This window comes from Vipera berus (assembly GCF_964194415.1).
Source record: "Vipera berus genome assembly, chromosome: 5".
NCBI classification, from domain to species: domain Eukaryota; kingdom Metazoa; phylum Chordata; class Lepidosauria; order Squamata; family Viperidae; genus Vipera; species Vipera berus.
This window is the reverse complement of record NC_138207.1, coordinates 91,777,249-91,799,280: the sequence shown is the minus strand read 5'-3', so window position 1 is coordinate 91,799,280 and position 22,032 is coordinate 91,777,249. Positions and strand designations below refer to the sequence as shown.

The 22,032-nt window shown below is 42.4% G+C and overlaps 1 protein-coding gene across 1 annotated transcript in view; it reads right to left on the bottom strand.

Moving 5' to 3' along the window:
- The window catches only part of PSD (pleckstrin and Sec7 domain containing), a gene marked incomplete at both ends in the record, with an annotated part of 218,634 nt that overhangs the window by 188,453 nt on the left and 8,149 nt on the right, over positions 1-22,032 (bottom strand). Inside the window, one exon of the mRNA XM_081328613.1 lies at positions 12,255-12,698. Coding sequence (XP_081184739.1) covers positions 12,255-12,698 — 444 coding nt within the window. The remainder of the gene's footprint in view (positions 1-12,254; positions 12,699-22,032) is intronic.

Sequence of the window (22,032 nt, the reverse complement as noted above, 5' to 3'; positions counted from 1 at the left end):
GGCAATGCCCCATAGATTCTCTATGGCAGGGGTGTCAAACTCAATTTCATTGAGGGCCGCATCAGCATTGCGGTTGCCCTCAGGGGGCCGGGAGGGTATGGCCAGGGTGGGCGTGGTCTACTGGGTGGGCGTGGCTAGAGTGCGTATGGCCTACTGGGTGGGCGTGGCCAGCTCTACATCGTTCGCATCAAGGGTGCCTATGGGGGCCTGGGCAGGAGTGGGACAGATCTGAGGGTCTCTGGCAGCAGGAGGGTCTCTGGGCCAGGGCCAAGGCAGTGGGGGCCGTTCCCTCACTGTTTCCAGGATGGCTTCGCGGGCCACATGAAACCGCTCCGTGGGCCGGATCCGCCCCCCGGGCCTTGTGTTTGACATGTCTGGTCTATGGGGTTCAGGTCAGGCAAGTTTGCTGGCCAATCAAGCACGGTCATTGAACCAGGTTTTGGTGCTTTTGGCAGTGTGGGCAGGTGCCAAGTCCTGCTGGAAAATGAAGTCAGCATCCCTATAAAGCTCGTCTGTGGAAGGAAGCATGAAATGTTCCAAAATCTCCTGGTAGATGGCTGCGTTGACCCTGGACTTCATGAAGCACAGTGGACCAACACCAGCAGATGACATGGCTCCCCAAATCAACACAGACTGTGGAAACTTCACACTGGACTTCAAGCATCTTGCAGTGTGTGCCTCTCCATTCTTCCTCCAGACTCTGGGTCCTTGGTTTCCAAATGAGATGCAAAAGTTGCTCTCATCAGAAAAAAGGACTTTGGACCACTGAGCAACAGTCCAGGTCTGTTTTTCTTTAGCCCAGGTAAGACGCTTCTGACGTTGTTTGTTGTTTAGAAGCGGCTTGACAAGAGGAATATGACATTTGACCCATGTCCAGGATCCGTCTGTATGTGGTGGCTCTTGATGCACTGACTCCAGCCTCAGTCCACTCCTTGTGAAAGTCCCCAACAGTTTTGAATGGGCTTTTCCTGACAATCTTCTCCAGGCTGCAGTCATCCCTGCTGCTTGTGCACCTTTTTCTTCCACACTTTTCCCTTCCACATAACTTTCTATTAATGTGTTTTGATACAGCACTTTGGGAACATCCAACTTCTTTTGCAATTACCTTTTGAGGCTTTCCCTCCTTATGGAGGGTGTCAATGATGGTTTTCTGCACAACTGTCAGGTCAGCAGTCTTCCCCATGATTGTGATTCCTACTGAACCAGACTGAGAGACCATTTAAAGGCTCAGGAACCCTTTGCAGGTGTTATGGCTTAATTAGCTGATTAGAGTGGGACACTTTGAGCCTAGAATAATGCACCTTTTCACAATATTCTAATTTTCTGAGATTGTGGATTTGGGGTTTTCATGAGCTGTACGCCATAATCATTACAATTATGACAAATCACGGCTTGAACTATCTAACTTTGCATGTAATGAGTATCTCATATATTAGTTTCCCCTTTTAAGTTGCATTACTGAAATAAATGAACTTTTGCACGATATTCTAATTTTTTGAGTTTCACCTGTATTAAAACAAATAAAATTAGATTTGGAAAGATGGAAAAATTTACAATTATCGATGTTGGGAAGAATAGCAATGGTGAAAATGAATATCTTACCCAAACTACATTTTTTATTCCAAACAATACCTATGAAATTAGAGAAATCTTTTTTTGATGAGTTAAATGCACTGATTCTAAAATTTATCTGGCAAAATAGATAGAATAAGATTGAAATTACTATAAGAAGTGAAAGAAAATGGAGGATTTGGACTACCAGAGTGGGTTCAATACTATCAATCAGCCACATTAACATGGTTAAAAGAATGGATAACCCTTAGACACAAAAGATTACTATGCCTAGAAGGACATGGATGGCACGCTTTTCTATGGTATGGGAAGAATAAAATCCATAAATACTTTCAAAATCATTATATAAGAAATGTCTTGGTTTTGACATGAGAAAAGATAAAAATGAAAATTTATCTGAAAATGCTAGGATGGATCTCAACAATGGAAGCCTTTGTGCATCCAAATTTAATCATCTATGAGAAACTTGTGACATAGAGACACATTTTGAATACTGAAGGGAAACTACAAACTAAACAAGAATTGGAGAAACTTCCTGACAGTTAGAACAATTAACCAGTGGAACAACCTGCCTTCAGAAGCTGTGAATGCTGCAACGCTGGAAGTTTTTAACAAGAGACTGGACAGCCATTTGTCTGAAATGGTATAGGGCAGGGGTCAGCAACCTGAAACAGTGAAAGAGCCACTCGGAACCGGTTCCCTCACAAAAGGAAAAACTGGGAGCCGCAAAAAATGTGTGCACATGTGCATACATGTGCGCATGCGCAGAACAGGGTTTGACTGAAGAGTGGAGCCAAGGCGAGATATGTACCTACCCTGCATATTTGAATTGATTGGTTGAACTTTTTTAGTCCCACTTTTTTTTGGGGGGGACTGCACATGGCAGAGGACTGGGAGCCACAGGAGACGGCTGAAAGAGCCACATGTGGCTCCGGAGCCGCGGGTTACAGACCTGTGGTATAGGGTTTCCTGCCTGAGTAGGGGGTTGGACTAGATGACCTCCAAGATCCTTTCCATCTTTACTATTATGATTATGATTATGGAAGAAAAGGGCATTGAGCTATCAAGGTGGCCACACTTGCAAATGCAAATGAGATATGAAAAAAGATGCTAACACATATGTTTTTTATAAAGATCAAACAGTATTTGACCAGATACTATTGTCATCAGATGAAAAACTGATTAAGAAACTCTATAAATTCTTATTAAACTTGAAGACGGTAGATGAACAAGTGAAAGAAACAGTGATAACTTGGGCAAAAATTTTTGGGCATAATGTAAAATTAGAAAAATGGCAAAACCTGTGGGAAAGAAACTATAAAATAACAAGGGCAGCTACTTACAAAGAAAATTTATATAAAATGTTTTATAGATGGTATTTACCACCTGCAAGATTAGCAAAAATGTTTAAAAACATGTCTAGTAATTGTTGGAAATGTAGGCCCTAAAGCAAAATGGTATGCCCTAAAGCAAAAGAAACAAATGGTCAAAAATACACATGTGGTTAGAGAAAATGTTAAAAAACCATATAGATTTTAAGCCAGAACTACTTTTCTAGATATAATCACAGAGAACTATGATTATATATATAATATTTATCTATAAATATTATATAAAGAGATGGCAGCTCCGATCACGCTTTGCTCGCACAAGCACGAAGCCGAAGACACCAGCCTGAATATGACGAGTGGGACCTCGTCGAAACGTCGCCAAGGCACCCTCAATCTTACACAGGAAAAGACCCGAATACACCAAGACCTATATCTATAGCTATAGCTATAGCTATAGCTCTATCTATATCTATATCTATATCTATATCTATAGCTATAGCTATAGCTATCTGTCTATATCTGTTAATATATGTAACATTATATATACATACATATATATATATATATATATATATATATATATATATATATATATATATATATACATATATACATATATACATACACACACACACACACACACACACACACACACACATATATATATATATGAAGCACCAATGGAAGAAGACATAATTAGGAAAATTTTGGACTGTGCAGAAATGGATAGGCTTACATTGAAAATGAAAGGGAAAGAAGATACAGAATATTTTCAAACATGGGATAATTTTTACAAATGGTTAGAAAAATGGAGTAGAGAGTAGGAATGGAAGTTGTATTACTATTAATGTTAAATATGTGAACCCAGACAAGACATTGTTTATTAAACACTAAATATTTGTAACTATAAAAACTTAATAAAATATCTGTATTAAAAAAGTTGCAACAGCACTGAAAAATGTGATTTATGACCAGTTTTCACACTCCACTGCACCATCCCCATGATCACATGGTAAGTTTTTGGGCACTTGGGAACCAATATGTGTTAATGACAGTTGTCCTGTTCCAGAGTCATGTGATTACCAGTTGTAACCTTTCCAGCCAGCTTTGACAAGCCAAGTCAGGGCTCTTCAAACTTTTATGACTTGTGGACTTCAACTCCCAGTTTGTAGCCAAGTTTGATGACCCCTGATTCACTTAATGACCACACAATTAACAATTCACTTAAAAATTGTGAGAAAGAAAGGTTGTATAATGGGGGAAAAATCATTTAACAACTGCCTTGCTTAGCAACAGAAATTCTGGGCTCAATTGTGGTTGTATGTTGAGGACTACCTGTACTTTACATTTACAATTAGAATTCACAAAAGATGCAGCACATTTTGGATTTTTAGTTTGCTTTATGTCTGAGGACATTCATATCTTTTACTTAATCACATTCCTATCTCATATTTTCCCAAATCTGTTCTTAAACAATTGTGCTTGTTTTGAGAAAAGAAGATAAGGAGAAATCAAATGGGGAGAGTATAGTGTAATGGGGTAGTTGGCCAGCAAACCTAAAATGTCAATCAGATTAGCTAGTTTTAGACTAATAGCCAGACAAGAGGCTAGAATGAAATAGATCAAATAATTTCCAGCACACAGGAACAACTGTGAGGCCAAGGTTGCTAATAATCCAAGACTACTGTTTCAAACCCCCTTTATGGATTACTGCCTTGTTGTGGCGAAGGGGCTTGCGTAACTCAATGAAGCTATGAGATATGCCATGCAGGGCCACCCAAGACGGACAGGTCGTAGCAGAAAGTTCTGACAAAATGTGATCCACTGGAGAAGGAAATGGCAACCCACTCCAGTATCTTTGCCATGAAAACCCCATGGACAGTAACAAAAGGACGCTGACCCTCAGGTCAGAAGGTGTCCAATATGCTACTGGGGAAGAACAGAGGGCTAGTACTAGTAGTGCCAGAAAGAATGAAGTGACCGGGCCAAAGCCGAAAGGATGCTCAGCAGTGGATGCATATGGTGCTAAAAGGAAAGTCCGATGCTGTAAAGATTTTTTTCTCCATAGGAACCTGGAATGTAAGATCCATGAATCAAGGCAAGCTGAACATGGTCAAACAAGAAATGACAAGACTGAACATTGACATCTTAGGAATCAGCGAACTAAAATGTACAGGAATGGGTGAAGATGATGAAATTGACTGGTTCTATGAAGCTCTATAGCACCTTATAGAATTAACACCAAAAAAAATGTCCTCATCATCATGGGGGATTGGAATGCTAAAGTACAAAGTACAAAGCCAAAAGATAACCGGAATAACAGGCAAGTTTGGCCTTGGAAAATGAAGCAGGGTACAGGCTGATAGAATTTTGTCAAGAGAATACGATGGTCATAGGAAAAACTCTGTTACAAGAACCCAAGATATGGCTCTACACATGGATATCACCAGACGGCCAACACAGAAATCAGATTAAAGCTCTATACAGTCAGTAAAAACAAGACCAGGAGCTGACTGTGGCTCAGATCATGAGATTTTTGTTGCAAATTTAGGCTTAAATTGAAGAAAGTAGGGAAAAGCACTAGGCCACTCAGATATGAACTAAATCATATCCCTGATGAATACACAGTAGAGGTGACAAATAGATTTAAGGAACTAGAGCTGCCTGAAGAATTATGGACGGAGGTTCGCAACATTGTACAAGAGGTAGCAACTAAAACCATCCCAAAGAAAAAGAAATGCAAGAAAGCAAAATGGCTGTCTGAGGAAGCTTTTCAAATAGCTGAGTAAAGGAGGGAAGCAAAAGGCAAGGGAGAAAGAAAAAGATACACCCAATTGAATGCAAAATTCCAGAGACTAGCTAGAAGGCATTCTTATGGCTTCTTAAATGAACAGTGCAAAGAAATAGAAGAAAACAATAGAATAGGGAGGACCAGAGATCTCTTCAAGAAAATTGGACAGATGAAGGGTTTCTTCATTTCTGCGTAGACTATAAGGGTCTCAACGCTGTGAGTGTGGAAAATAAATACCCCCTCCCCCTCCTGAAGGACTTACTAACCCACCTGGCTAAGGGGAGTATCTTCACTAAATTAGACCTGAGAGAGGCATATTACTGGATGAGAATAAAGAAGGGAGATGAGTGGAAAACTGCCTTCAACTGCCCCATGGGGAGCTATCAGTTCAAAATCATGCCATTTGGACTACAGGGGAGCCCAGCTGTATTCATGCAGTTGATTAATGAGGTCCTACATGATCATTTATACAAAGGGGTTTTGGTGTATCTTGATAACATCCTCATATACAGCACAAAAATGATTGATAATACAAAGCTGGTGAGAGAAGTGTTAAACTATTGAATGCCAAGCTTTATGTCAAACTGTCAAAATGTGAATTTCACCAGACCCGATTAGATTATCTTGGCTATAGAATTTCCAACGAGGGCATTGAAATGGACCCAGCCAAAGTGAAAGCTGTAATTGAATGGCAGCCCCCAAAGACTCGCAAACAGCTCCAGAGCTTCTGAGGTTTCACCAACTTCTACTGTCCTGCGACTGGTCTTCCGTTATGCCACCCCCCGCTGCTGGGCTGCAGAACCGACCAGGTGGTTCTGCCCCAGGCGCCTAATGGATCCAGAACGGTTCCAGATGGCGCTTGAGTCTATACCCATCACCCTCACTCACAGCCCGGCCGATGCCTTGGTGGATGCCTGGGAAAGGGCGGCCACCAAGGCACTTGACTGTGTTGTACCCTTGTGACCCCTGACTCGGCACAGATCCCGCTGGGCTCCATGGTTTTCTGTGGAGCTCCGGGAGATGAAGCGTCGGAGACGGGGTCTAGAGAGTGGTTGGAGGTCCAGCTGATCCGAATCTGACCGATTGCAGCTAAGAACCTTTATAAGGTCTTATCTTGCGGCGATGAGGACAGCAAGGGCTAATTACTTCGCTGCCCTCATTGCGTCCGCAGATAATCGCCCAGCCGCCCTGTTTAGGGTGACTCGCTCCCTTCTTAATCAGGAGGTGAGGGAGGAAGCCCTTGCAGGGTCGGGCCAAGGAGTTTAGTCATCATCTGATGGACAAAATCGCTCAGATCTGGGCCGGTTTGGACTCTGGCTGGGCAGAGTCTGACATGGAGGAATCGGACAGTCTTGAGCATGTTATCTGGACTGAGTTCGAACCTGTTTCCCCTGATGATGTGGACAGGATTATGGGGAGGCTGAGCTCCACCACCTGTTTATTGGACCCGTGTCCCTCCTGGTTGATTTATGCAGCTTGGGAGGAGACACGAAGCTGGTTCCAGGCAGTAATATCTGCCTCTTTGAGTGAGGGTGTCTTCCCCGCCACTTTGAAGGAGGCGGTGGTGAGGCCCCTTCTCAAGAAGCCTGCCCTGGACCCAGCAATTTTAAATAATTATCGTCTGGTCTCCAACCTTTGCTTTTTGGCGAAAGTTGTTGAGAGTGTGGTGGCACATCAGCTTCCTCTGTTCCTGGAGGAAACTGATTACCTTGACCCATACCAATCGGGCTTCAGGCCCGGGTACAGCACGGAGACGGCATTGGTCACGCTGGTGAATGATCTCTGGCCGGCTCAGGACAGGGGTTGTTCCTCTGTCCTAGTCCTATTAGATCTCTCAGCGGCTTTTGATAGCATAAACCATGGTATCCTACTGCGGCGTCTCAGGGGGTTGGGAGTGGGAGGCACTGTTTTGCAGTGGTTCTCCTCCTATCTCCTGGGCCGCTCACAGTCTGTGTTGACGGGAGGGCAGAGATCCACCCCGATGCCTCTTGTTTGTAGAGTTCCTCAGGGGTCGGTTCTCTCTCCCCTCCTGTTCAACATCTATATGAAGCCACTGGGTGAGATCATTCGTGGTTTCGGGGTGGGGTATCATCAGTATGCTGATGACACCCAGCTTTTCATCTCCACCCCGAACCAACCCAGCGATACCCTCGCCATGATGTCCCGTTGCCTGGAGGCGGTCCGGGTCTGGATGGGGAGAAACAGGTTTCGTCTCAATCCTGCCAAGACTGAGTGGCTGTACATACCGGCATCTCGGATAAACCAGGTTGTTCCACCACTAATGATGGGGGGAGAGGTGTTACTCCCCGTCGATAGGGCTCGCAACTTGGGTGTCCTCCTGGATTTGCGGCTCAGTTTTGAAGATCATATAGGAGCCATGACCAGGGGGGGCCTTTGCCCAGGTTCGCCTGGTGCGCCAGTTGCAGCCCTATCTAGACCGAGATGCCCTACGCACAGTCACTCATGCGCTCGTGACCTCCCGGTTGGACTACTGCAACACTCTCTACATGGGGCTGCCCTTGGGAACCACTCAGAGGCTTCAGCTGGTGCAGAATGCAGCTGCGCGAGTTGTGATGGGGGTTTCCCTATACTCCCATGTAACACCTCTGCTCCACGAGCTGCATTGGCCTTCGGTTGCCCTCCGGATGAGATTCAAGGTGCTGGTGATGACCTATAAAGCCCTAAATGGCTTGGGTCCGGGATATCTGAGGGAACACCTGCTGCCGGCATCAAGTTCCCTCCATCCTGTGCACTCCCACAGGGAGGGCCTTCTCAGGGTGCCGCCGGCAAAAGATTGCCGGCGGGTAACACCCAGAGGGAGGGCCTTCTCTGTGGGTGCACCTGCCCTTTGGAACCAGCTGCCCGTGGAGCTTAGGACTGCCCCTGACCTTCGTTCATTCCACCGGGACCTGAAGACCTGGCTCTTTGAGCTTTCTAGCCAGGACTGAGAATTTTAATTTTAACTTTATTTTAATTGGGTTTTAATTGGAGTTTAACAGGGGTTTTATATTTTATTCAAGGACTAAATTTAATTATTTTAATTGTTCCTAACTTTTGTAATTTGTATTGTTATTTTAAATACCTTGTGAACTGCCCTGAGTCCTACGGGAGAAGGGCGGTATATAAGTCCAATAAACATAAACATAAACAAATTCATCCACTCCTTTGCTGAGATTGCCATACCCCTTACAGAACTACTCAAACAGCCAAAGGAGGAGGGAAACTGCAACCAGGCCAACCACTAGCATGGCTGTCAAACAGCTTTTGAGAATCTAAAAATACAATTTGGTGTTGAGCTGGTCCTTAAGCACCCCTGCCTAGGGGAGCCCTTTGTAATTCAAGCCGATGTCAATGATGTGGCTGTCAGAGCCATATTGCTGCAAAAGATCCAAAGTGGAGCCTTGGAACCTTGTGCCTACACCTCAAAAAATTTTACCGAAAGTGAAAGGAGGTGGGCAATCTGGGAGAAGGAGGTGTTCACAATTAGGTGGGCTCTAACTGGTGACACTATCTAGAAGGGAGCAAGGTGCCTTTTGAAGTATGGACAGATCACAAAAATCTAGAAGCACTGAAAACTCCCTGCAAATTGTCCCCAAAGCAAGTGCAGTGGGCACAGTACTTTATTTTAACTTCACTCTAAAGTACATACCGGGAGGAAAAATCTTCCTAGCTGGTGCTCTATCCAGACTGCCCCAGTACAAAAGTAAACACAAAGAGGTTAATGAGGCAATTATCTCCAATCCACAAAATACTGCTCAATTAATGCTTCGCAGGGCCCCAAACCCTGATGACCCTGGGGCAAAGAAAATAAAACAAGAGCTCCTCACCAATCAATGGTTAAAAGACAATCAAACCTCCCTAACATGCAGGGATGGCTTGGCTTACAAAGGAAGGAAATTATACTTGCCAGAAGCCCTCCATCTCAACGCTCTCAAGCACAACCATGACATAAAACAGCCTGGACACTTTGGATATTTAAAAACTCTACATCTCATCCACTGACAGTTTTGGTGGCTGGGATTAAAATGGGATGTGGAAAATCATGTCAGGAGTATGTACCACCATGAAAAGAATTCCAGGGAAGACCCCTAGGTTACTGCAGCCAGTGGCAGACCCTTCTCAACCTTGGGAAGAAATTGCTATAGACTTTATAGTAGACCTACCTGAAAATAGAGGAAATACTGTCATCTGGATGGTGATAGACCTGTTTTCAAAGCAGGCTCATTTCATTGCCTGCAAAGGGCTCCCGTCTGCCAACGACTGACTAAACTGTTCTTGAAACATATCTACCAGCTGCATGGCACCCCTAAATGAACAATTTCGGACAGGGGGGGTGCAGTTCACAGCTACGTTTTGGATGAGCTTTCTTAAATTAATTGGATCATCTCAAGGTCTGTCATCTGCTTTTCACCCATCTACCCACGGGGCTGCGGAATCTGCTAATAAGATGGTGGAGCAATGTTTCCTACCAACAAACCAACTGGACTGACCTCCTCCATTTTGCAGAGGTGGCTTACAATAACTCTGTTCACAGCAGCACTGGCTTCATGCCTTTCAGAGTAGCCACAGGAAAAGAGTTCAGCCCAATACCTGAATACCCTCAAGCATCCTCCACTTCTCAGGCACTTGATCAATGGGTGGGAAGAAGTTTGGTAAGCCACAAAAGCTGCTTTAAAAAAGACTTCTGAGACTTATAAAAAGCAGGCAGATAAAAAAAGAGCCCCTCAAAGAACACTCCAAGTTGGGGAAAAGTTTATCTGTCAACTAAATATTTACACCTTAAATTATCCAGTAAGAAATTAGGACCAAAATTCTTGGGGCTTTTCCCCATCGTAAGGATCATTAACCCAGTCACAGTAAATAGGGAGAATTCACCCTGTCTTCCATTGCAGCTTGTTGAAACCTTTTCAAGAATCCACTTTAAGACCTCCCCATAAGAAGGCACCCGGGCCCCTCATAGTGGTGGGTCAAACTCACTATGAAGTAAAGTGTATTCTTGATTCTAGAATTTTTAAAGGAAAATTGCAGTACCTAGTACAATGGAAGGGATACTCACTATCTGAAACCTCTTGGGTGAAATCTAGGAATGTGAAAGCTGACAGACTCATCAAAAGGTTCTATAAGAAACACCCTAACAAACTGAGAGACAGTCCCTAACATATGCTTTTGTTTACTGTACAGGATCTGTCCTTTTTGTAAGGTGGGGCAGATGTCAACGCTGCTAACATCTGATGTTCTTGCTTTGACAACATATGGAGATGCAGCCTTTTGCTTTCTTATGCTTTACTCTTAGAATTAGATGATACGGGGGCAGGGAGAGAGGAGGAATGTGATGGGAGTTAGTTAGACATAACAATATTGTAATAGTGTGTGAACTCAGGGCTTTTGAAATAAGAGGTGATAAAAAATGGCAGATTGGAGAACTGGAGGGAAAGCCTGCATTTCAAACTAATTGGGGTATGTGATTTATGACTGTTAATTAGAGGAGGGAATTGTGTTTGATACTATGTGCTAAGCAAAGGGGAATTCAGATTTTGGTTTCACTTATGTATGTGCCGATGCTATGCTGCTCGAATAAAGATTCTTTAAGATAAACAATGCCTCAAAGTTCTTTGAAGAGTTTCATCTGTCGGAACCATGACAATGTTGGGAAAGGCAGATGGAACTTGTTAAAACATTTGATTAATATTTTCATCAGATCACCTGTTCTCTGTTTAGAGTGATCCAGGTATCATTCAATCTGTTTTACTGCTCAGAGCTCACTAGGAAATCATAAAGCAACTTATATTTCAAAGCACCAAAAGGACTACTAATAAGGAATAAGGTTCAAGGCCTGCTGGATCTTGCTATTCCATACTAAGACCAGAGACTCAACAAAATCAGCAGTCTAGATACTATGCTAGACGGATGCCACACCAGGAAACCTTGCCCAACCCATTGCTAGCAATGGGGAAAAAGCTCTGATACATTGTGCAATGTCACGTGACTTTGCGAGTTTGACATGTCTGTTCTATGGAATTGCTTAATGCATGGGATATGGAGCATGCCCATTCTGTCTGATTGTAGAAATAGCATGAAATACTATGGAACAGCTTACCCCCAGAAATTGTGGGTGCTCCATCACTGGAAGTTTTTAAAAAGAGACTGGACAATCATCTGACTGAGATGGTATAGGACCTCCTGCTTGAGCAGGGGGGTGGACTAGAAGACCTCCACAGTGTCCTCCAGATCTATTCTATTCTATTCTATTCTATTCTATTCTATTCTATTCTATTCTATTCTATTCTATTCTATTCTATTCTATTCTATTCTATTCTATTCTATTCTATTCTATTCTATTCTATTCTATTCTATTCTATTCTATTCTATTCTATTCTATTCGCCACATCATCTTTCTCATTAGACCAGTTAACACTGGAAAAAATGCCATTAAGTCCACATTTTCAAGCAATTTCTGTCCAACAACTCATATCCCAAAGAAAGAGATAATCAGCTAAACAATCACAAGATATTTTACATTTCACTACATGCACTACCTGGAATTAATGTTTCTCACTCACCTTATGATGGAGGTCAGAGGAATTCCTAAACTGCCCTCTGAATGGCAGGGACTTGGCAAGCTACTTTTCCATTTTTGTTTTGCTTCCTCTTCCCGTTCAGTCCAAGGAACATCTGTGGCAGAACTGGTTCTAGAATCTGGCTCCAGAAAAGCTAGAGGGGCAAAATTCTGCTCAATGAGTTTAGTGCTGTCTTGAAATTCCTCATGAATTTCTGGGGTAAGAGTAGGAATATCAAAGGTGAAGACAGTTCCATTTTGTTTATGAGTGGGAGAAGACAGGATATCTATAGAATCTAGGCTGGTATAAGAAGTTCCTTTGGCTCGATGTGATTCCATGATGCTCTCAAAATGCTTGCTGAATGAATCCATATTATCCTTGGAAATGTTTTGCCCAAAGAGGAAGGGCACAGGAGACTTGAGTAATTGAGAATTTCTGTTGCTGACCCTGGTGATGATATGTGGTGTAAAAAGAAAAGAAAGAGAAGTTATATTAGTTTTTCTCAACCTTATTTTCAGGTCTTAACAAATTCCTGCATAACAATTGCAAAAAATTTAGAAAACCTCACAATATAGTTCGTTTAATCTACACCACACATGTTTTACAGTAAAGTGGCAGGTCAGTAGCTGAATTGCTGTGCATAAAAATTCCTGTCACTGGCAATTCTAGTCTTGTGCAGCATGTTAAATTCAAACAGCAATGTTTATTTGTTTTCCAATCACAATCTCTCATAGAACCTCCTGTAACCACTTGTGGAAGCCCAGTTGAGAAAGACAAGAGGGGATGGTTAGATTTTCAGAGTATTATCTCTATGTAAAAATGCAAGTAGAAAAATAGGGACCACTACGGTGGGAAGGTAACAGTGTTCCGTGCGCCTTTGGCGTCTAGTCATGCCAGCCACATGACCACGGAGACGTCCTCGGACAAGTTTCTTTGGCTTTGAAACGGAGATGAGCACTGGCCCCTAGAGTCGGAAACGACTAGCACATATGTGTGGGGGAACCTTTACCTTTTAAGTTTCACCTTGCTCTTAATTTAGTATAAAAACAGTAAAACAAAACCAGGATGTAACTATAGTTACAATAAAATAAGACTTTCATTATCATAGTTCAGTAGGCTGCCATCCTTTCAATAATTGCTTTCTAATCGTCACACCATTGCCCATTCACTGATAACAAGTCCCATACCCAAGATGGAATACCTGGCATTTCCGTTTATGCTCCATCTGCTTTTATTTTATAAACCTTGCATTGCCAGCTTAATGGTTGTAGCAACAGTCAAATGAAGAGGACGTTTTTGGATGTGATTACCCTCAAGTTCTATATAAATTAAGCAGATATATGAGTGCTTGAAAATTTAGTAGGATTACTGATTAATTCTCCAGAGTAAAAGTTATTTGTGCTTTTGTATCTGTATGTTATAGGATTAAAGAAAATCTTCCTGTCATTTTTGCTTTAATATTTTTAGATGCAGAGAAGGCCTTTGACAATTTAAATTGGGCTTTTAGATATAGATTTTGGGGATAATTTTATTCAAGGGGTTAAAGCACTTTTTACGTCACAGCAAGGAAAGATTCAAGCAATTCATGCAAAATTCAAAAGAATATGAGACAAGGTTTCCTCTTATCTCCCTTGTTGATTATATTGGTATTGGAAGCAGTGGTAGGATTCAAATAATTTAACAACCGGTTCTCTCTGAAATCACAGAACCCTTTAAGAGGTGCATGCGTAAAAACCAAGCTAGGGCAGGGGTAGGAGGTGGAGCTGCCCCACAGGCCCCACACCTGCTTACTTCAGGGCCCCCCACCCAGGCCATTCCCCACTCAGTGACCTCCCCCATTGGCTCAATGACCTGACTTCCCACCTGCCCCTTTCCTTTCACTCCCCTCCCGAGCTGGATTGCTATCCTATGGAAAATGGACCTTACCCAGTCCTTCTCCACTGTTCGGAGCCAGGGGGGAGTGATGGCAAAATGCTCTGCCACTTCTGCGCAGCAGCCTTATTTGCTGATGGAGGAGCTATCTTTGGTCCCTGCCACCCCTCCTGCCCCTGCTTCACCCTGCAGATCATCTGCCCGGTGGCAGCCACCACCTCCTTCTCCTCTGCCAACTCTCCCATAGCTTACACCATGATCTGGGGGCACAAGTCTCCCCTGCCATCTCCCTCCACCAGCCCTGGTATCCCTCTGCCAGACCTCAGTCACCACCATGGTGTACCTGTTTGCATGAAGCAGCAGCCCATGTGGGCTGCCTTCTTTCCAGCCAAGAAAGAGAGAAAGGGAGAAAGCTTATGGTAGCATCCTTTGCCTCCCTGGGTGTCCTTAAGTCTCCCTTCCTTCTGCTGGCCAGCACTTTCTTGCTGCCCTTCTCTGTTCTGGAAATGGCAGCCCTGTTTTCTGCCACTTTCCTCCCGGTAGAAGTGAGGAAAGCAGGAAGCTTTGTATGGAAGGATGCTAAGCTCCAGAAAAACTACTCCAGCTGGAGCTGGGTGAGGAAGGCCAGGGTCTCCTCCCCCAGTGGTTCTGCAAAGCCCTTGAGGAGCAAATCCATTTCCTGCAGGTTTCTCCAGGCCTTTTGAAATTTCCCCCACCCTCACCCCCACCTTAAAATCCAGAGCAGATATTCAGCGTCTTTCAAACATCATACCAGTAGTAACTGTATCCTCTGCTAATCAGGAGGAAAATGTGTCTGATCTGGATTTTAAGGCAGAAAAGTGAAGGGGGGGATAATTTCAAAGGCCCTCCTGGAAAAAAAAAGAGCAAAGCTCTTCTGTTGCCATCCAAAGCAGGTGCTGAGGCTAACCCTGCAAGAAGCAGATTCACTTTTCAAGGGTTTTCAGAAGCATTGGGGAACCTGGCCTTCCTCGCCCAGCTCTAGCTAGAGTAGTTTTCCTGGAGCTTAGTGTCCTTCCATATGAAGCATCCTTCTTTTCATCTCATCTGCTAGGAGGAAAGCAGCAGAAAATGACCCTGCCATTTCCAGAATTGAGAAAAGAGGCACCGGCCAATGCAGGGCAGTAAGAAAGTGCAGAAGAAAATGCGATGGTGGCAACTGAGGGCTGGCAGAGGGATATCAGGGCTGGTGGAGGGAGGCGGCAGGGGAGGCTTGTGCAGATTTATCATAACCGGTTTGCCAAACTCAACAAAAAATTAGGTATTGGTTCTGCCGAACCAGTGCAAACTGGCTGAATCCCACCAATGATTGGAACTCTTGAACAGAGATATTATGCAAGATGAGAAAATAGTAGGTATAAATATCAAAAAAAAAAATTCACAAATTGAGGGCATTTGCTGATGATCTGGTTATATTTTTGCAAGACCCAAGTATTAATATAGAATATTTGATGAGAAAATTAAATGAGTTTGGAGTCTTAGAGGGGTTTAAAATAAACAAAAAAACCCCAGGAATGTTTATTAAGAATATGGCCTCTCAGGAATGTGATATATTGATTTAAAAATCTGGTTTTAAGGTTGAGAAAAAGGTGAAATACTTGGGGGTTATATTGACAAATACAAATGCAAACCTGTTTCAAAATAACTATGTGCCTCTTTGGAATGATATAAAAAAGGATTTATTAAGATAAGATAGAATTGGGTAGAATTTCTGAAATTAAGATGTTTTTGTTGTGTAGTGAGTTCTTTGGAGGCAGTAAGTGAGACGAGAGGTTGCAAACATTGCTTTATTGAGGTAACAGAAACAAAACTGAAACAGAGGTTTCCGTGCAGCTACTTATATGGTTGGCCACTAGGCGGTGGCCAATAAGTTTAAAGGAACCCATTTCCACCCCAAATCATCCAATGATCTTCTTGGAGACAGCAAGTCTGGCTTAGTCACTGACTGTTACACAGACACACCAATTGAGGAACCTTAAGCAGCATTCAAACAGACATGTGGAACAATTCAAGTAAAATCCCAATGCATTACACCCCTCCCCCCTAGAATGCACATATATTATTTAAGAATATAATCTTGTAAATATTGTGGTGGTCTACGCGACCTTTCTGAATGCCTGGGGGATCCAGGCAACTTCTGGTCTACCAGCTTGCCTGCTGGGCTGGGTAGACCAGGGCTCTTAGGTTCACATGAGTCAGATTGACTCAAGTCCCTTTGGCTGGCCATTCCTGGTTGGCCCAAACCAAAGTTCAATGAGGTAGCTGTGTTACCCAAGCTGCTGCTGCATTTTGGTTGACTTTCCCCATCTGGAGACCCATGATGCACTCCCGGAATTTGTCCATCTATGACCACCTCCCCATTGTACTGACTGGTTGAATCCTGAGAGCGTGTGAACTGCCCTGTTTGGCTGCTGGTTTCTGGCTCTAGTTGCGGACCTGCTGTGAAGTCCTTGCTTAGTGGCAGTTCTGCAAAACGCTTCCACAGCTGATCAATATGGCGGTGAATGACTCACCCCCCGCCCATCCGGGGCCACCTCATAGGAAATAGGTACCAAAATTTTGACAATTTTACCTGGTTCCCACAAGTTCCCATGCCCTTTGGGCCCACACCCCATCACCCACTTGCAACCCCTTTGGAGCCTTTGGCCATGCGGTGTCTGCTGCTACATGGTCAGGATGCAACCCATCCAGTTTCATGATTAGCATTCTCCCCCAGCAAAGCTGTACTGGGCTCTTGCCCATTGCTGTGCAAGGCGTAGTATGCTGGCAAAGCAAAAAAATCAGCCAGCCTATGGTACCAATCCCTGGTCACAATGCACTTGAGTGACTCCTTTGTCATGCGGACCATGCATTCAGCCTGCCCGTTAGTCGACGGGTGAAAGGAAGCTGATGTTGCATGCCTTATGAGGTTAGTCCTCAAGATGGCCTGAAATTGGCTTCCGGGTGGCAAGGCTCCATTGATGGCAGCCGTTTCAGCTGTCAGCCCCGCTGTTTTCCATGGAGCCGCCAAAAACAGCAACGATCAGCTGTTTGGCAGCTAGGAAACCCGCTCCTCGGGAGAAGAGGAGGGGGTGAGCGCTTAGGCAGGGGTAGAGCTCCCCTAGACCGACAGAGTTTAAACTCTGGTGGTTGAAAGGTGTGAGCCTCCCCGAAGCCTGAGTTTGCTCCGGACTCCGGGACGCCTCTGCTCCAAGGCTTTGGAGCAGAGCAGGAGGCTGCAACCATCCCTGCCATCGATAGTGAATTGTGGATTACTTGGATGCAGGCAGAGCTGTGCAGGAGAATGCTGTAATAGCAAGTATTTGAACTTTAACTCAGAGTATTTTGTGGAAAAAGTTGCAAGCGGTGCAGAAAGTGAAAGTGTGCAATAGAATTAAGCGGTGTTAAAATGGCTTCCAAACCAACTAAAGTTCCTAGAAGTGCTGGTGCCTCGCCAGTTCAGCAGTCTTCATTACAGGCTTTGATGCCTCCTCCTGCGGCACGCGCACACGCACCAGCTTTAACAATAAAAGATTTGCAGGATGCTTTAAAAATACAATCCCAAGAAATAGCTGAACTTATTGAGGAGAAAAATACTGAGATAAGAGCAGACATTTTGGCTGCATTCAAGGATTGGCAGTGTGTATTGAACGTCTGGATGGCCGAGTGGAAGAACTTAGTCAAAATAACATGAGACTAGATGCTAAAATGCTGGATGCTGAAACTGTGATGGAAAAGATTGATGATGATGTGACAATGATACAGTATCGCGAAATGGAGTTTGCTGTGAGAATCAGAGGTTTGAAAGAAGATCCTAAGGAAAGTTTGAAAGAAATATTGGCACAAGCTCTTGAACAGGTTATATATTCCTGTTCTTACACAAGAACAAAGGGAAGGGATGAATCAATTGATAAATGATGAAGAAATTATTTTAGCAATTAAGCAATTAAAGGTGGGTAAAGCACCAGGAACAGACGGTTTGACTGCCGTCTATTATAAAAATTTACAGTCAGAAATGGTGGAACCTTTAAGAGAATTGTTTAGGACAATTCAATTGGGAGGAGAAGTGCCTCCATTGTGGAAAACAGCTTTTATTTTGTTGATTCCGAAGAAAGACCAAGATGCTACCCAAGCCAAAAATTATAGACCAATATCGCTTTTAAATACTTCATTAAATACTTAATGAAGGTAATGCAGCAAGTGATTCATAGTGATCAAACTGGATTTATAAGTGGTAGACAAATGAAGAATAATATGAGACATATTGTAGATTTATTGGAATTTTTGGATAGAAATAACCAGGTCTCTGCAGTGCTGATGTTTTTGGATGCTGAAAAAGCCTTTGATCAATTGGATTGGCAATTTTTAGTTAAAGCATTGGAGAAAATGAAATTTGGGGAAATTTTTTTACAACCTATTAGAGCAATATATCAGAAGCAAACAGCTCGAATAATAGTTAATAGTAGTTTGACAGAAACATGTAATATTGAAAAGGGTACAAGACAGGGGTGTCTGTTGTCACCTTTGCTGTTTGTTTTAACACTGGAAATATTATTGATTAAAATACGAGACTCAAATAAAATTAAGGGAATTAAAATAAGAGATCAGGATTATAGACTGAGAGCGTTTGCGGATGACCTGGTTATTACAGTAAGTCAACCGACTTACTCAGTTGTAGAGTTGATGGAGATAATAACGTTATATGGGAAAGTTTCTGGATTTAAGATAAATATACAAAAAAATAAAATATTGTCTAAAAATATGACTATAGAACAAAAGGTTGTTTTAGAAGAGTTAACGGGATTTGAAATAGTTAAAAAGACTAAATATTTGGGGGTTTACCTCTGAGCTTCAAATGTGAAGTTATATAAGAATAATTATGAATTGTTATGGTCAAAAACACAAAAAGAGCTAGATGGTTGGAAAAAATTACAACTATCCTTATTGGGAAGAATTGCAGCAGTAAAAATGAATGTTTTGCCAAAATTTTTATTTTTGTTTCAAATGATACCTATACTTAAAAAGGATTTAAATTTGGAGGAGTGGCAGAAAGGTATTAATAAATTTGTTTGGGCAGGGAAAAAGCCACGAGTTAAATTTAAGATAATGCAAGATACACGTGAAAGAGGTGGTCTTAAAATGCCCAATCTTAAATTATATTATGAGGCTGCTGCTTTATGATCAATAAGTGATTGGTTCAATTTAACACAAGGGAGATTATTAAATCTTGAGGGTTATGATTTGTTCTTTGGTTGGCATGCATATTTATTGTATGATAAGAAGGTGGATAATGTTTAAGATACATATATTAAGGTATGCTCTGTTGTGAGTGGAAAAAATATAGACATAAGTTAAATTATAAGATACCAATTTGGGCAATACCTAAACATGCAATAGAAAATATAAATGTGGGATTTAAACATGATGAGACTACATATAAGGAAATCTTAAGTTTAGAAAGGAATGTATGGCAATTAAAGCCATATAATATTTTAAAAGAAGAAAAGATTGTGCAAACCTGGTTTCAGTATGGGCAGTTACAAGCAAGATGGAAAAATCAGAAAGTTGGCTTTTCAATAACTGATGGAAATTTGGTAAAACAAATTAGAGATCAAATTAGAGGATATATAATGCATTGATAGAAATTGATTCAGAAATGGAACTTGTTAAAGATTGTATGATAAAGTGGGCCCAGAATTTTCAGGAGGTTATAACAATGCATACTTGGGAAAAGATTTGGGTTACAAACGTAAAATTTACACAGGCCCAAAACTTAAGAGAGAATTTTTATAAAATGTTTTATAGGTGGCACGTAGACCCTAAAAAACTAGCAAGTATGTATCCGAACTGCCAGCCCAAATGTTGGAGGTGTGGTTGTGAGGATGCAACGTATTTTCACATATGGTGGACTTGTAAAAAAGTCAAAGCTTTTTGGATTAAAATTTGGTGGAATATGCAAAAGATATTTAAGAAAAAAATAAGGTTTTCTCCGCAGTTGTTTTTGTTGGGTATTATTACAGACTTTACTGTTATAGATACTAAATTGATGTTGAATTTAATTACGGCAGCAAGACTTTTAGTAGCGCAATATTGGAAGAAGGAGGAACTGCCGACTATAGAAGAGTGGACTTTGAAAGTTTCTAATCTGGCGGAAATGGCAAAGATTTCAGCATATTTGAAAGAACAATCGCAACAGAGATATATTTTGGAATGGAGAAGATGGATTGAATATATTCAGAATAAATATGGGACTAAAAGGTTTCATTTAGCATTTGAATAAGTAGTGGTTTTATATGACGTATTATTAGTTATTTGTTATTTGTTAGTAATATAGTTACGACTATGGAGAGTTAAAGTGCGATAGAATTTAATGTTTTATTTTTGTTGTTAGCATATTTTAGCTTACGTTTGTGAGCTTATACCCTGTATTCAGCTCTGGGAAGTCGGGGAGGGGGAAGGGTAGGGTTGGGTTGGGGGAGGGGAGGGGGGGAGGGAGTCTTTTCTATTTAAAAATGTACTGTAAAACTTTTCAATAAGATGGCCTGAAATTCTGCCACTGTCAACTGGGCCCCGTTGTCTGAGACTATGACGTCCGGCAGCCCGTGTGTGGCAAAAAGCTTTCTAAGCACCTGGATGGTCCTAGCAGTAGTCATAGTAGATATAGGAATTACTTCCAACCATTTAGAGTGGCTGTCGACCACTATCAAAAACAGCTGCCCCTGAAAGGGCCCAGCGAAATCAATGTGAATCCTTGACCAAGGTGTATGAGTTTCCTCCCATCGGTGGACAGGAGCATGTGGCATTTCTGGCCTGGATTGTTGACACGTGTAACACCCCATGTACCTGGGCCTCGATAGCCTTATCTAACCCTGGCCACCATAGGTAGCTCCATGCCAATGCCTTCATCCGGTTTATGCCTGGATGGCCCTCATGCAGAGACTGAAGTGCCTTAATTAAGTGCCTTAATGAACTGGGGACAATAACCCTGCTCCCCCATAAGATGCAGCCTTTGTGAGCTGAAAGCTCGTTTGTACGTGTGAAGTAGGTCTGGAACTCTGGTCCAGGGTTATTTTCAAGCCACCCGGTATGAATCCATGACAAAACTCTACTTAAAACTTTGTCTGCAGCAGTTTCTGCAGCCACATTCCCAGCATGGAGGGGAAACTCAGGCAAGTCTTGAATTCACAAAATGCAAGCTGCTGGAGCCAGATCTGGCTCTACCTGTGGCAATGGCAACCTGCTAAGGCCGTCTGCTGGTTTCTGAACCAGCCTGTAGCTGTAGGCTGACATAAAAATGGACCATCTTAACATCCTAGGGGACAGTATTTGAGGTGTCTGCCTATCTGAAGTAAAGAACCCCAACAGTGGCTTGTGGTCTGGGAAGACTGTGAATTTCCTGCCATACAAGTAATCATGGAATTTCTTCACCCCGGCCACAATGGCCAAGGCCTCTTTATCAATCTGAGTGTAATTGCACTCAGCTGAGGACAATGTCCTTGAATAATAGGCAATGGGGACTTGAGCCCCATTACTTGACAAATGGCTTAGAACACCCCCCCCCCTTACGCGTGAGAGAGGTGGTCTTAAAATGCCTAATTTTAAACTATACTATGAAGCTGCTGCTTTGTCAGCGATAAGTGATTGGATTAATCTAACACAAGTGAGATTATTAAATCTTGAAGGTCATGATTTGCTATTTGGTTGGCATCCATACCTATTGGTATGATAAGGTGGATAATGTGTTCAAGGTGCATATTTTAAGACATGCTCTGTTGCGAGTTTGGAAAAAGTATAGACATAAGTTAAATTATAAGATACCTTTATGGGCAATACCGAAACACGCAATAGAAAATATAAGTGTTGGGTTTAAACATGATGTGACTACATATAAGGAAATTTTAAGTTTGGAAAG